Consider the following 16,906-nt stretch of genomic DNA (forward strand, 5'->3'; position numbering starts at 1 on the left):
CTACATGCGATTGGAAAACGGAGCTATGGATAACGTTCGAAATGAAGGGGGAGTCTCTCTCAATCTCTCCATTTGCAGCCTGATCTGTGTGCAAACCGGATAATTATTATTTATATATCCCGAAGTGACTGAACTTGAAATTTTTTATCGAATGACTCGCCTTGGTGAAGAATTACGCAGCGTGGGAACCGAGACATTTGTATATATATTGATCGACTCGAGGAATCATGCAACACGAATTGAATGCCGGTTTGGGAATAATTGAGTATGGAAAAATATGTACATTATTCCCGGACGAGGCGTTAACGTTTTCGCGGTGGAGTTCAGTAATGTCGTAAAGAATGAATGAGCGAAGCTCGTCGTTCTTTAAGCAGAAGAAGAAGAAGAAGAAGAAGAAGAAGAAGCAGCAGCAAGTGTAGAAATTGTTTACGACCACCCTAGCAAAGTTTTTTAACACCTCGAGACAAGAGCTTTGAAGAATATTGGCCCAGGGGCTTTACGAGTGGGTTCCGGTCGTCCTCGTTGCTCAGAAGCGCGGCTCAGAGAGAGAATGGCGAGTGGCAAAGGTGCTAAATATATTCCGCGGGAAATTTATTTAAAACGAAATCGCTTTGGCCATACTTCGAGGAGACTTTGAGGGCGGTACGCATCCGCTCTCCTCTGAGAAACTCGGAATAAAATCCAAGGAGCCATGCAATGGCTCGTGAACGGCTTTTACGGACTCAAGAATTGGCCTCGGGGATCTTGACCGAACAGCGTCTCGTCGTCGTCTCTTTCTCTCTCTCTTCCTCTGTCCTCGGTATCGTTTGCCAGCGGAGCTTTTATGGTGTGACAACCCGTCACGATGTGTAAACCATGAGCCTTTCTTCTCGGCGCAAACCAAAGTGGAACCCTTTTACGGTCGAACCTTTCCGATTCGGTGTACATTGTACATATGAGTTCGACTCTATACGAACCGACCGACTGGCTTTTCCCTCTGCATCATTTTCTACGTTTTCACCCCATCGCTGTACGATACCGAATTTTTCGGCTGCAACCATTTAGGCATGGTCGCAAAAGTTTTCTTTAGAAAGAACACGTCGGTATAGCGTATAAAACAACTCGTATTTCATACCAGCGTTTGTCAAAATCACGCGAAATCTTGGCAATCACAACGTGTCGTGTATAATTTTTTATCGAATACTTTCTGCGTACGAGGTTTAAGTCGGTAACTTTATCTTAACGAAACATTGACAAAAAAATCCGTATTTTCTTATTTTCACAGTGATTTTTTAAGGATTTAAGATTGCAAAGTATAAGTATGTCTTACGGTTTGCTGAATTTCGAACAGTACCAAAATTTTTAAGCAACGGTTTTTCCTCAACACGAATCCCAAAATGGCTACTGACGCTTTCGAACCACTTAGAAAATTGTACGATGGTTGAAATACTTGTGAATATTGTTAACATGATCTTACCGCGACAAAGTAACGAAGCGAAGCTAATTAGATTTTAATAACTTCTAATTGCGGTTGGTAGGTCCAAATTGACTGACGTGACAGCCCTAATTTCGGAGTGAAAAATAACTTTGAATAATTTAACGTCCGTTAACTTCATCGCGACTAATTCCTACCCCAGGACATAATTCTCTGATACTTTCTTGGCGATTCCAGTTATCCCAAATCTCCATCTACCACGTTCTACACACCCTGATTAAAATTTCCCATCACTCGGATTTCCAAAACTTGATTCGGTACGCCGTTTCATGCAAAAACCAACTACCAATCAATAATATCAAAACCGATGTGAAAAGTGTCCTAAGCGACCCTCGGCGCAAGAAAAATTGACCCAAATCGCGCGAAGTGAATTCAGTGAAAGGTCTCGCGTATTCTTTCTATAATCAAAAGAAATAGGCGCAGAGCGATCTCTAAAAGAGGGTAGAATTCCGGAGAACGTCTAATCCACCGGCAGGCTTTTTCATTGATCCGGCAACATCGATCATGGCAAGACGAGAGAGATGATAAGGGCGTGGTGTAAACAGGATGGCGACGCGACGCGTCGCGTCAATCTGCGGAGCGGCTGTTTTCACGCCATCCACCCGCGTCGAAGGTTCCCCGATTTCTGTTTTTTCTCGACGCGAGTAAAGAGACGCTTCGCGTTCGGCTTTCGTGATTGGAATCGAACGCAGCAAAGTGCTTAGTCACGGGGGCGAAAGTCCGTGCGGGAATAGAGAGGGGTGGGTGGGGGGGACGGAGGGAGAGAAGTGCAATTTTGCGGGATCGTTGGGTGACGTCGAGCAGGAAATTTACCGGATGGCGTCCGCCGCCCGAAACGAATCTCACCACTGGCAAAGGGACCCGCTCTCTCTCTCTCTCTCTCCCTCTCCCTCTCGCTGTCTCTCTCTATCGTCCCTCTCGCTCTGCACTGATCACTGATCACTGATCACCCATCAGGGGTTGTCAATATTTGATTTCGTCCGGTTACAAAGCCAGACATTGAATGTTGATAGGACGCCATCAATTATGTCCGACACACGGACAGTCTCTGGGCCATCCACCCCCCCCGTCCCTCGATTCATACGTTGAATTACGTGGTGTGAGGTAAAACATTTTTCACCGACCACAGTAGCCATCCACTCTCGCACAAAGTGCTCGATCGTTACATTGAAAATTAAATTCAGTCACGTTTCCCGCCAAAATAAACTAGCCGTAGGTACAACAATCATTTCCAGGTTTCATCGCTCTGTCACTGCCAGAGGGTAACCACCGCTCGTCGTTTACTCGTTACTATTACTATTATTATCATTATTATTATCCTCACCGTCGCTGCGTTAATATGCATTTAATTTGCCTTTTTTCTTTCACACTCTGAAACGTCGATTGTTACTTCAACGTAGTTGTATATTATGTGTTAAAATGTAGCCTCCTGTAACAGAGAAGAATAATTTTTTTCAGGGATTTTCAAGAAGATTTCCATGCAAATTTAATGCACATTATTTATCATTGATTCTTCGATATTTATTACTTATAATCTTTTTCGTTTTTTTTTCTTTCTTTTTTTAATCCGAATAATTTTACTTGTGCTCAAATTCATTGCCATCATTATCGATATATGTATATACCTATATACGTGTGCATTATTTCTTGTTCTTATTATTTACAATCGTAGCGGAACAATGCTACGGGAGACAGCCGTGAAGATATAGGACGCATTATAGTTTTGTCAGTATTGTGAAAATATTCGGTGAAAAAAGTGTAATGACAGCTGGCTGACAGTGTTAGTTGCACCCTATGCTTAAAGACCGTTGATGAAAGTATGTTTCCTTGTTATTACTTTGTTTTTCATTTACTTTTCTGATTTTTTTTTTTCTAATTACAACATATCAATTGATCCACGTATCAATTACGTGGTTGATTAATTTATTTATAAACTATCTATTACGTATAATAACAATGAATTAAAGTTAATCACTAGATTCTTGTATGTTTCTCGCCTATCTGTATAATTATTTAACATATATGTAATACAATATAGGCATGTATAATAAGCGCAAGATTGGGGTAACGTAAGATTTTTTTTCTCTCACTCTATCTTTCGTAGTTGTTGCTGATACATACTACCTCTGTTAAAACTTTTTACATCAATTTCAATGATATGATGAAACGGAAACAAAAAAAAAACTACATACAGACAAAGAACAAAGTTCTCTCGGATGAATTCCGAATTCCGTTTTACGTACTTTTCGTTCAGAATAAATCACGGCTGCGATCTTCGGAGAATTTGTGTCCAAAGAACTTTACGATAAATTACTTTTAGTGAACGATTTTATTACATTTATTATAATAAATTGTTCGATTTTTTGTTTCTTCTTTATTTCTTCATTGTTTTACTTTTCCTTCTCCCCGCTATATTCCTCGCACATTTTAAGTTTCAGACAAAGTTCGGCAGACCTCTTTTTATTCTGCGTGGAGTTTTAAATACAATATTTCATAAATTCTCTATTATATGTTATTGATTTATACGTCACGCGCTGCGGTTTAAATAACCAAATAATAGAAACATTATATGTCACTTTTTGCGTTCAGTTTCTTCTTTATTTCCCCTCGTTTAAACTGCACGTTATTTTCACTAAGCTATTTCCTCGTTTGGTTAATCGCGTCGATTGTTTTCCTCTCTTTGGCCGACGTCCTGGACAGGCGGTTTCAGCGCGGATGAAGGTAAATTTTGATTCAATTGAAAAGATCGAAACTAGTCCAAAATCTTAGTTATAATTTCGGTATAGATTGGGGCGGTGGTGCGGTCAGATTGTGAATCTCATCGAATGACTTTTTCGCCGCCGTTTGCAGCTCGTCCATACTCTTCCGGGTTTTCACCGTCAGATCGTCGAACTGACGTTTCGTCTGCGCCAGCAGCTCGTCCGTAGATTTCACCGCGTTATTTGCGAGGTCCTTTACCTCAGCGTCAATCTTTCCAATCACCCATTCGATCGCCTGTCTTCCCTGTTACACAAATTGACGAAAAACGGTGATTAACACTCGGCTAAATCGTGGAAACTAAAGCCGAAAGGGAATAATAAAAAAAAGCGAAATCTCCGTAGCATCGTTGTGCAAAGTTGTTTACCTTTCCGGCATTGGCGGAGATTTTAGACGTCAGCATATCCTCCATATAGTGACCGAGAGGAACGCTCTTGACGGTAACCACAGCTTCCTGTGTTAGCAATGTGCTTTGTGGATTTTCCGGATGAGGTGAGTATTTCACCGTTTCCTCGACCCCGATATAGTTGCAAAAAGTAAGCTGAAATGGAATTTTTAACGGAATTAAATTCGAGTCGAAACACGATACGGAAATTCTATGTATAATGATAATAATGATAATTTGGGCTCGTGTGCAGTGTCACCTATTATTTTATTCTGAAATTGGCCATCCCGAAAATGGTTCTCTGATGCGATAACGCACAACGCGGGTCAATCAGCCTTTGAAGTCAGGCATTCGGTCAGACATTCTGAATCAAACCCTAAAAACTCCAGAATTCTGTTGAAGTTCGTGAAACCAACTGAAAGTCGTGTGAATTTTTATGAAAGATATTATCTTGAATTAGGTTAGACTGAAGATAATATTTGAAGATTTTCACTCTCCAGATGATTTCCCAATGTTTCCTCGCAATATTTGAAAACAAATAGTACAATATTACAATATTTACATATCACTTTTTCCAAATAAAATTCTTCCCAGAAAATCGGCGGTTTCACAATTACGAAATAAAATCGCGATGTGCCTTCATCGTTCTTCGAAAATTGAATTTCCTTTCGAGGATAAAAAATAAAAGGCTTCGGTTGGCGAGGATTTACATTTAAAAAAAAAAAAAAAAAAAAGGATTAGAAAAATGGATGAACATCGCGCCAAACCGTTGCGTTCTGGAAGTGCAATCGCATTACTAAGTTGCAGGACAATGAACGCGATATGGATGCAGCAGCGTGCCGATTGTCGGTGTGTACGAATTGTACAAAGCTGGTCTAGGTATAAACCACGATGGCATGCGCATCGCTGATGATGATGCAAATTCACGTGCCCGTACGCAGATTGTTCGACAAAATGAACATTGCGTTACACCCGCGTGGGTTTCAGTTATAATCGTCCCTTTACAACCTGACGGAATTGTAAGCTGCGATAACGCGCTAAAATGTTACACATGTGAATGCTTCAGTTTTCACAAAAAAATATCGGCAAGTCAATTAATATCCTGCTTGATCGTTGTTCCGTTATCCGCATTACATACATATTAAACTAATCCAGATATGGTAATTGCAATTATTCAATTAATGTACCAAAATAATACGGTCAGTTATTGAAGTTAGCAAAGAGGTAAAATATGATTATTTTTTTTCTGTTTTGCTTCTGTTCTTTTTACAACAGTTTAAAATTCCCGTTTACGAAATAACCTGCACGAGGCCAAAGAATTTTGCACGCGATTCGGTTGCTGAACTCTCTTATGGTGTCCCTTATACGTGTGGGGTTAATTACGCATACGCATATGTATACGTAATAATGCGTATACATGGATATATAAAGCAGGTTTTAGCCAAGCGGGTAGCTTTTGCGTATATTTGCTTTTCATTTACACCCGTATTTAAACTGTATGTTTTTGCAACGAAAACTGTTTCAGATACTAAGCGAAAATAATTGCCGTACTTTGCTTACCCATCTGTCTATAACAGACGTTTGTGTTTTCATTCTGTATTTCTTTATTTATTTTTTTATCAATTTGCGTCTTATACCCTCGGGGCTTAAATACGTATTCTCGCTGAAAATGTGGAAGAAGAGTAGAAACGAGGTAGGAATTAACATTGCCTAAAAGAAATACAAAAATTAAACAAATATACATGTACTTATACAAAACAACGTACCTACGCACGGTATAAAAATCAAAGGTATGTTCCGATGAAATTGTTCGATCTCTTGTTTCGTTATTTCTATATACCAAATAAAAATTATGATAAAAAATTTCTTTTACAAAATTTTCATTGATACAAGATACAAAATGTGAAAGCATAATTTGGATCTAACTTTCGAAAATCCTTTCCATTTTCTACACACAAAATTGACCTCTCTCAAGCAACCCCTCAAAATAATCGCACCTACAATTAACTCGACGCACTATTAATCGCGAATTGGATTTCGCGCATCCCGCAGACTCTTGGCAGCTGCTGCACAGAATGGCGCATTGTTCGAAGATCTCGGACGGCATTTGTGGCAAGCTTTGGTCAGTTTAACCATCTCATTAGCCAAGCTTAATCCGTACTCAACACAGCTCAGCTCGACCGAATCTATAGCCTCCCCTTTCCAGCGCCAACATCTCACGAACCCCTTGACTTCGTTACGTTGTGTCAAGCGTCCTCCTCGGAGGTTCCTACGCACATACGTGTCTCGATAGCAATCGAGTGTTACTCGGTCAATCTGCATTCCAACGATAATGGAGGTGATCACTGTCGGTGAATATTTAAAGGTTTGACGCGAAAATTAAACGTGTTTTTTTTTTGGGCAGAAACAAAAAATCAACAACAATCAAAATACTAAAATTGAATAATACTAGAATTTTAAACAAAAGGTTGGATATTGCGGTGCATTATTTGGCATCGAATTGGTTTAAAAAAAAAAATGCTAGCGGATGATTCTTCTGAATGATCAATAAAAAATTGCAATGTTGAATTGACTAACGTAAGAAAAAAAACAAAAGACACAACTTTACCGTAACCATAAGTAATTTCAATTACAGTTGTATTAAACATAATATAATCGAATCTCAATGTTTAAAACAATACGACACTCCGAATGAAGCCGATAAGACGCAACACTTTCAACATTTTCAAACGTCGAATTCTAGGTAAGCGATACGTCTGATCTGATGACGAATATAAATGCTTTTTACGAATCTTATTGATTGAAGAAAAAAAAATTTGTTGCAAATTGAATTTTGCAGGTGAAACAAAGTCGTATGAGAGATAAAACAGAAAAAATAGAGTATAAAATAAAAAAAAAACATTCTTTCTTCCGTTTATTCTTTAATTTATTATGCGTCTCGCAAAGAAAAAGAGGACGGAAAAGAAACAAAAAAAAAAAAAACACCGCCTGGACTCGCCCTGCGCAGCGGTTTATAGCTTTACGAGGGCCGGATGAACGCGTATAAAAACCGGGATGCACGTTACGACGAAAAAACCGTATTGTTGTAGCCGAAACTGGTGCAGAAAGGAGTAACAGTATAGAGTAAACAGAGAGGAAGTACGAATGCAGCAGGAGCATTATTTTTCATTAGGGGTATACGGATACGGGGATCCGCAAGCCGAGGGGGTGGAGGCTGCACTTAACCCCATATTTCAATCAATTCGAAAACTCCCGTGCGTTACAGCATTCGGTGCGGCATCAAACCTGAATGCACGGTATACATCCTGTGCGGAATAACGACCGACGTGTTTCGGTGTTTCCCAAAGTAGAATCAAGCTCGCAGCGCTTGCAGGATGATGTCCAGTACAACGTGCAGCGCGTACGTTATTCGCGTGAAATTTGTTACCTTTATGATTTAAAGGGCCGTATTCCTACGTCCGGCGTCCGGACGATAATTCAAAGTCGGCGCGTCGCGTCGTTTCTCCGACACACCCGACGTCCTTTTTTTAACCCTTCAGGGGGGTGGATTTTCTCCGCGGTATTCGTCGTCAACGTTACCAACCGTTGCACCAACGATATTAATTCCGACACTTTCACAGGCCGCCGTGCTGCTTATGTAGTATTAGGGTGGTCCTTACTATGAGGTTGTTTTTGAACTTTTACGCTCCCAGGGGCTTAAAAGTTTTTAATTTGATAAAAAAACAGGGAAAAAATTCCCTGAAAATTTGAACTCGCGGTACGAACTCGTAAGATAGTCCGCTTTGCGATCGAAGTATCGTATGGAAGTAATATGGGAAAAACTTTTGTCTTCTTTCTGAAATTTTACAAATCGTCGATGAATATACCGACAATAATGGGAAATACAATGTTGTATATTTGTGATACAGTTGTTTATTTAGTAGCTATATACTTGACAGAATGATAATTTTATATAAATTGAATTTCGAACGTTGATTAATTAACATATGAACGCTTGCGTTTATGAATTTAGAATTATGGGGATCGGAGCTTTTTTGTAAAGCGTTCGACTCTCTCAAAAATACGTATTTTTCATTATCGTCCGGTATATTCGTCAACGATTTATAATACTTCAAAGAGTAAAATAAGTTTTGTCATGTTATTGCCATGAGATACTTCAATCACAAAGCGGACCATCTTAGAGTTGATACGGAGAACTCAAATTTTCAAGGAGTTTTTTCTTTTTTCTTTTTTTTTTGGTCAATTTGAAAGCGATCAAGCCCCAGGGAGCATAAAAGTTGAAAAATAACCGTATTAACGAAGTACATACACATGCATAGTAGAGTAAATAATATTTGTCTAAACTTCTAATACCGATGAACTAGAATTTATTTCACCGAGAACAAAGAAGAAGATAAAAGTTTCTACGGTAGCAACCGCGTTATTGTTAACTCGTTAGTCCGAATCGAGATACCCGCATAGACGACGCGACGGTGAAACTTTCGACTCCCTCGGGAACTTTCGAGTGACAGTATATTTATGAATATACCTGCCTATATGCCTGGCGTTACGTTATACCGAATGAACGGCATTAAAACAGGAATATAGGTATACATATACACACATACATAATATCTGCATACAGCGTTGAATGACCTGCACAGGTACTCGGGTACAAGGAGTTTCCATTATACGTTTATATGCAGTGTTATTATAAGGTATACGAATATGCCTTACATAGGGGTAGGGGTACGTATAATATCCGTACGTACATATTGTGTAACGACTAACAACGCGCCAACCCGACGTTTCGCACCTGCGAGTTACACACACGCGTTATTATATATATATATGTATATATATATATACTATATATGTGCAGACGAGAAGATATGTCTCTCCTGGGAATCGATTGGTTAGTTAGCCAAATGTAGTCTATATCCCTGAGCTGCGCCGAAACTTTAACGAGAATTACTAATTATCAAACAGCAGGAGAGCTGTTACACGGAGTGCCGGCTAACATCGATGAACACCTAACGACGCGACGCCTCTGTACACCAGGAGCTCGTATTATCAGGGGACGACTCCAAGTTTTATATTATACATCGAATTGGTTGTTATATCGATTCGGAAATCAAACCAAGATAGCCGAGAAAGTAACGGACCTAATTTTCGCCAGTTACGTATATACGTTGGGTATGCGAAGATCGTTACAAAAATATTGTAAATCGGCAATGTAAAAGTAGAAAAAAAAAAAAAAAACAATTCACTTCTCGCATAAGGCTATTTTCACTGACAATGAGCAACAATAATGCAATTATGTTTTAGTTAATAGAGAACTAGAGAAATTCTCTGTAAATATAATAAAACTATGAAGAATTTCTTTGAAACTGCACGCGAACGAGCAGCGAGCGAGCCGGTATAACATTACAGCAGAGGATATCTATGGGGAATTGTTCAATTCCAGTCGTAGCCCGCGGATATAGTATAAACACAACAGGCCTGCCTGCAGCTCGCTGCCGAGATTGCGAGCAAAGAAATATAACCGTACGTCAGGGGGATTCCCTCAGGTATGAAACGAAGTGTAGGTAGAGGAGGAGGTGCGACTGTAAAAACGAGTATAATTCACCCACGCTTTAGAAATTTTAATCTTCCTAATGTCTTTCTATTTGTTTTACGTTTGTGAATGTTGTGCTTGTTCGGTATAGGAACAAGCTGTGTAGGTATTATAAAGAATTACTCTGATTGTTATGAATTTTTCGAACGAAAGGTCATAATTCTTATTGATCATTGGAACGAATCAGTGATACGAATTGAACGAATAGGATAAACATTAAGGAGAATGAAGTTGGCAACGTTACTGAAACGATTCGTGTTTAGGAAAAATCGTTTTACGATTGTTTGAAATTTAGTATACCGTGATAACGCAAAACGTAGTCATACATAGGTACGCATGTTGCAAAAATGAACTCCTTGAAAGTCGTTCCGAAATTGTTGAATAACGATATTTTCCCTGATGTTCCGTTACGTTAACTTTACTGTCTTGAACATTATAAATATAAGCTATTTGCGGTACACGCATTCCCTGTTTTGCAAATACTGCACCATCTGCATCGGTTCAACGGCGGCGCAATTTTTTATCCACCTTCCTTATCCACTTTTCCAGATTTATATTCCGTTTCTGTCTCCGTGAGAGGATTTTTGTACACATACATACAGTAAGAATATCCCTGACTGTGGGCTGGAGGGGAAGAAGCAGGGTAATGCTTCACGGAAACCAACCCCGAAGCCATGCAGCCGGTAATGCCCGCATCAATAACCTATCATATCCACGGTCTGGGGCTCAAACCCTGCGGAATTATGCGGCTAGCGCTGCAAGTGCCGAGAGGATGGAGGAGCTGCTGGCTGGTGCAGGGATTCAACAGCTTGCTATTCTTGTAATGCTTTTACCATAAATAGAAAATGCAGAATGGACGTATAAAGACGACGTTACATCACACGGGACAGATATTGCGCAACGCTATTTATCAAGGAGTCGATATCGTAGCACGAGACGGAATATCGATGATTCCTATCCAATCAATTCTAAGATCAGGGAGAAAAGTATTCTTACTTCCGTTTCTTTTTAAAGGAATAATACCATTTTCGTTTTTCTAAAATTATAAACCATTTTGAAGATCGATTGCTCGTCAAATGGATACCAATTTCACTTGATGATTGCATGAAAATTTGTTCTACTATACGGTTGAAACAAGACTTCGTTATTATACGACGAAATAAATTTTTTAAACCGCAGGTTCGTCTTCGGATACAATACGTTCGTTGGTTTTGTCTCTCTTGAATTCATTCGCGATAAAATTTCACTGGCTTATCGTCAGCGGTCGTTTGGGATCTGTTCGAAAATCTTGAATCACGATGCGCTGAGCGATCCGACATACATGTATAATCTTTGAATGAGAAATGAACTCAACGACGATTATTTATGTGGAACGAATGGCAAGTAGGTTGGTGTGATATATTTCTGCATTGATTTATTCATTCATTTTTATTTTATTTTTATTCTTTTCTTCTTACATCTCTTTTTTCCATACCGCCATTCTTCTGCCTCTACTTTTTCTTTTTCGATAAAATAGGCGTGAGTGCAGCCTGAAATTTACGAATGCGATTTCCCGTCTCCACAGCGTTACCGCGGAAAATTGAGGGGAGAGGGAGCTTGAATAGCGACATTCAGAGACGCCGCCTACGCGCACTGAATTTTTCCACAGAAATCATCAAGGCATCGAACACATCTTATACATACACATACATACGCGACATCGAGCTTTTATATTATACTACGCGTCGGGAATATTCTATGGCTGGGTGTGCATACCGCTTGTGAATTTTCAAAACTCCCACCACGCAGCAATCAATTAAAAATAAATTGGATTGTAATTGCAGCCTTTTCGAAAGAAAAAAAAACTCACAGATTTATACTTTTATTTGTTACACACTCTATAACCGTTAAAAGAGGCAAAGTGATCCAATTTTTCGATACGATGAACCGTATTTGCATTTTTTGGAGGAAAAAAAAGAAAAAAAAAAAAAAATATTGTAACTCGAAATGTATTACGTCTGGTCATGTTTTTCAAGTTCTATAATCAATGTCCAATGGTGTTTGGTTGATGAGTATAAAAATTGAATCACACGAACAAGCAAATTATATCCATCCATTCATAATTCTGACATTTCGTTGATTGGATACGGCGCGAAAAGTAATAAAAAGGAAAGCAGGCGATGACAAATGATATGACAAGAGGTGACATTTGCTCACCCCGCTGGTTCTGCCCAATGTGCATATACGCATACCTTGAACAACATCCGTTGGCAGCTCGTTAAAAACTCAATTATTACATTGAAACTGTTTTCATACAAGTATATTGCTCATCTGTTATTCGATCACATTGTTCTATACCATTCGAAAATATTTCCACACTCATGAGCCATTGGCGCAGAACGAATTTCGTATACCATGCAAAAAAAAAAAATTGGGAAGTATGCGATGTGTGTATCAAATGACTTTTAATTGGATATTAAAAATAAAAAAGTCCTCAAATTTTTAAACAAGTTAAACGATATTGCTGCACCATTTTTTCTTTTCTTTTTTGTTTTTTTTTTTTCTTCTTTCTTATCTTTCTTCTATGAATAAGCAATTAATGCTATAATTTATATTTTACAGTTTTATTGTAATTTTACCTGTAATTATGATCTAAGATTTCTCATCTTCAATTTTACAATTACTTGAAAAGTTCGAGTGACGCCATCTCTTGCTGAACAGGGAAAAACAAATCTTTAACAACGCTCGGTAAAACAGACAGCACCAGACAACGTTTATAGTTTACCCTTCAACGATGATAAGGTATTGCTCTGGCTTTTATTTTTCAATATAACAATCATATAAGACAAAACTGTCACGAAAATGCAAAAAGAAAATAAATATGATAAATAGGTAGGTATAGTATACGGAAATGCAATTGACATTAAATTTGCCGGCCTATTTTTCCTTCTTTCAATTAGTCAAAGAAAGATGGAAATCTAAATCGCAAATTAGCACAATACCGATACTTTGTCGCATGTAACAGGATAAACATGTTATACGTATTAGAAATAGCGTAATAGTAAAATCGGTGACGCACGTGAGTCCGTATATCATTCTCGTAAGATCTGGCACAGTTTCCAACGAGCAACGAAAATAAATCATACAATTGTTTTCAGGGTCAACGCGTATAGGTATAACCGTGGAATGATAAATGCTGGTATGAAAATGTGAGAGGTGCAAAACCGAAGGATAAAGACTACAAGTAATACCGCAAATTTCGAATCACGCGTACGAGTAATTTCATTCAATTACGCAAATTTTATTCAATTATCATGACTATCTGTAAATGGTAATTAGTCGGATTATGGCAAAACCCGGAGCAGCATTAACTTTACGATAAAATATTCCGTATTACACTTTTATAAGTGAACTCATCCATTGATCTCAAATTCCAGTGACGTCACTGCAGCAGCGGCAAGATATGAAATATCACTTAACCGCCGCGAGATGCGCAGCGCATAAAATTGCGATAAAAATTGATCCATCCTTGAACCGAGACGAAAAATGTTCGCTTATCAATTTCACCCTAATGTAAAATGCATTTCTGCGATAAAGAAGAACTTGAAAATGTCTTTTATCAAATCATTTCAAAACAACCTTACTAAAAAAATTCCAGCGCGTGCTAGCGGCACGCAAATACTGATGCATAAGTATAATATTATACATCAAACTCCGAAGGTTCAACCGATTCGTAAGATCGTATTGTTAAATTTTTTTTTCGCAACGCATACGGCGTTAAACTATGCAACAAAGGAATTACTCACGTTTCTGGTCTTCAACGTCATCTGTTTGTTCTCAATGTCTACTTCACTCCATTCGCTGGCGTAACAAACGGAAGCAGTTCCTATGAGCTGTAATAAAAAGTGTGAAAAGAAACGGAATTAGATACAAAAGACTTGGTTTACTACCCTCGGAGATTTCCTCCTCGCAAACATATTATATGTATATATACAGAATTTATTCCTCTCCGCGTATTAAATAGAGAGGATGTAAGTTTAAAAAAATTAGATCGGTTCATATACAAAGTGGCATTAATTAATAACCGGGGGTTGGAGGCAGCACTTGTCAAAAGTAATTGAAGTAAATGGCGAGATGATCCGCGGAGGTCAAATCCAAACGGCAACAAATTAACGTGTGCCGTGCAAGAAGGGTAACGGAAAGTTTAGCAGAAAGATTGATCGCGCCTCGGCAAAGTTAACAAACGTTATACCTGCACGAAATTGTTATACAGCGAATCGTTAATATTATCATCACTGAAACTAACCGCGAACCGCGCATATTGAATGAAAGACTACTCATATCAGCGCCGTGTCACATGGGGACAATTCTCGTTGTTGGATGATTATCGGGTTGTCAGTTTTATCTTGAATGGAAAATGTTCCTCTCAACTCGCGCCGTTGCTCATTGTCAGCTTTTCAGCGTACCGAGTCGTCTGCACTAATCGCGTTTACAGCCTCGATAGAAAACGAAAACGATGTGGTTTCTAATTTTATTTTACGGTCAACCGTTGTCGTAGGTTTCTTTTTCGCACTTTGCGCTTATCGCGGTTGTTCCATGTTCGAAAATATACTTCACCGGAACGGCATGTAAAAGAGAGAAATTCACTTTGCTCGATGTACGTTTAATCGGAATGCAAGCGAGCAAGCGTACTTTGACGTTGTGACGTACACCTTGACACGTTTTTGGCACGTGCAATAATATCTATATATATATACGTCTTGCAGGATGCGCTTACTTCAATCAATTATTGGCAATACATGCACTTGTACAAATAATATGATCAAGTGTATAGAAAAGTTTTTTAGGACAAAAGTTTACTACAAACACATAGTTGCACCTGCTTGAAAACAAATTTGAAATTACTTTGTTCCAGAAATTTTGTGTAATTTCTCAACTTTCACTGGCATTTATTGCTGTCTTTGAAAAAAGCTCCGCGATTTTGATCCAAAGTTAAAATATATTACATTCAATTCTGCCATCAATTTGTGATTGGCCATATTCGGTTTTTAAATATTTTTATTGGGTGTGTAAAACTTTAAGTTTGCTTTGAAAGGCTTGCATTAAATACAAAGAAATTAGCATTCCCTGAAATGTATTTTATATTTCTAGACACATCGAATTCCTTCAAATTATTTCTTACAACTACAGAGTCCCTGACCAAATCATGAGAAGAAAAAATTTGTTTCAAATACTAGGAAACCTTGGACATTTGAGGATCAAGATTGGTAGCGAAAGTAACCTTCTCTCAATCTAAATAGTAATTGTGCATCAAATGGTGGCCATTTACAAGGGGCACTTGAAAGCAAGGTTATAAAGATGTTGAAATTACCCAGAACAATGGCGACGCGGTGACTCAATATGAAACAGGTCTATACCACAATATTATCTTCAGTTTCCAGCTCTGGTTACAAAAATAAAAACACTTCGAGATTGAATATACCAATCACAAGATCAGAGTTATTGCAAACTTTGCAAAGATTCGTATGATTGTACAATTTTCCTATAATATTTCAGCCTACGATTACGAATTAACCAAGTTAAGCTTGGTTCGTCACCTTTGTTTCAATGCTTTTTAACAAAACTATACAGCAGATGCGTCCAACTATGCTGTAGGTTATCATTGATCATTCGTAGAAACTGCGACAGCACTGAGCCTGCCTAGAGTTTCAAAGCGGATCGGCAGCGTAAACTTGAGCCTGACATGATTGACCTTTGAGATCGGATTTAATGTCAGAGAAATCAGACAAGTGCAAAAATAAATCCGCGATCCAAAGATCGGTTTGGCAACGTACGATATTCGAATTTTCATAGTCGTAAGTCGACATTGCGTCACTCGAAACGGAGTACGGAGTTTGAGGTTATGACACGTTAGGCAACGGACAGCACGTGGTGTCTGAGAGTTCGACTCGATGATGGGAGAGGGAAGGGAGGGATGGTGAAACGATAATGAGGTAATACTGACCGATTCGACCCACTTTGGAAAGCCCCATTCGCTCGAGACTATTCTGTGGGAGTGTAAGACACCGTCGACGATTTTCCTGTCGACGACATCGATGCCGATCACCGCGGGATTCATGGGGTTCGGGTATTTCCTCCAAATTGCTTTGGCCACCGTTTCCCATGGATGGCTGCAAGAGTCAAAATACTATTAATTCTCGTTTCGAGAGTTTAACGCGTAATCGAGGAAATTGGAATAATAGGAAATTTCAATATGGCCGAGGGTAACTCACTTGAAGACGTACTCCACGTTCCAGATCTTCATTTTCCGTTGATAAATTTCGTAGAAGCACAAAACTCTGCGGCCAGTGCGAGCCTTGTTCGAAACCCAGAGGCAGAAGGACGACCGGACACTGTAATTTATCACGGAAAACTGGTGACGGAACGCGAGCACGTCTAGTGAGTGAAATCAAGATCTCCGGGCGTTGCAATTAGCGCCGTAAGAAAATTCTAACTTTTAACCGCCGGAGCCGTAGACCGAAACACCACCACACTCGCTATATGTACCGAATAAACGGCCGAATGAACGATACGAACGATTAAAACTGAATGCCAAGGTTCACCCCCACCCGAATCTGATCGAAAAATAAAATACACGAGCTAAGTACGAATCTCTCACCACACCTGCAGCCACCTTCATACCGTGCGTACATACCGACCGAGCGCTGAGGCGGTC

The 16,906-nt window shown here is 39.0% G+C and overlaps 1 protein-coding gene across 2 annotated transcripts; it reads right to left on the reverse strand.

Moving 5' to 3' along the window:
- Positions 1-3,435: 3,435 nt before the first annotated feature.
- LOC124297985 (protein slowmo) lies at positions 3,436-16,750 on the reverse strand. Of its 2 annotated transcripts, none has more exons than XM_046749482.1 (5): positions 16,464-16,750; positions 16,196-16,361; positions 13,998-14,084; positions 4,599-4,772; positions 3,436-4,477 (listed from the first exon to the last, which is right to left on the reverse strand). In XM_046749482.1, exons 1-5 carry the CDS (start codon positions 16,493-16,495, stop codon positions 4,244-4,246), a joined length of 693 nt encoding a protein of 230 aa, XP_046605438.1. In that variant the 5' UTR covers positions 16,496-16,750; the 3' UTR covers positions 3,436-4,243. The 2 variants fall into 2 exon arrangements, with proteins under 2 accessions (XP_046605438.1, XP_046605439.1); XM_046749483.1 differs by having other exon boundaries at positions 16,196-16,378.
- Between the last annotated feature and the right edge of the window lie 156 nt (positions 16,751-16,906).

This window comes from Neodiprion virginianus, chromosome 2, assembly GCF_021901495.1.
Source record: "Neodiprion virginianus isolate iyNeoVirg1 chromosome 2, iyNeoVirg1.1, whole genome shotgun sequence".
NCBI classification, from domain to species: domain Eukaryota; kingdom Metazoa; phylum Arthropoda; class Insecta; order Hymenoptera; family Diprionidae; genus Neodiprion; species Neodiprion virginianus.

What these genes read in the sequence shown, in the direction of transcription:
- LOC124297985 (XM_046749482.1), bottom strand. Translation starts at nt 16,495, where the DNA reads ATGAAGATCTGGAACGTGGAGTACGTCTTCAA. An exon ending in AACGTGGAGTACGTCTTCAA is followed by an intron (nt 16,362 to 16,463) that starts GTGAGTTACCCT and finishes TGACTCTTGCAG; the next exon opens with CCATCCATGGGAAACGGTGG. An exon ending in TTCCAAAGTGGGTCGAATCG is followed by an intron (nt 14,085 to 16,195) that starts GTCAGTATTACC and finishes TTTTTATTACAG; the next exon opens with CTCATAGGAACTGCTTCCGT.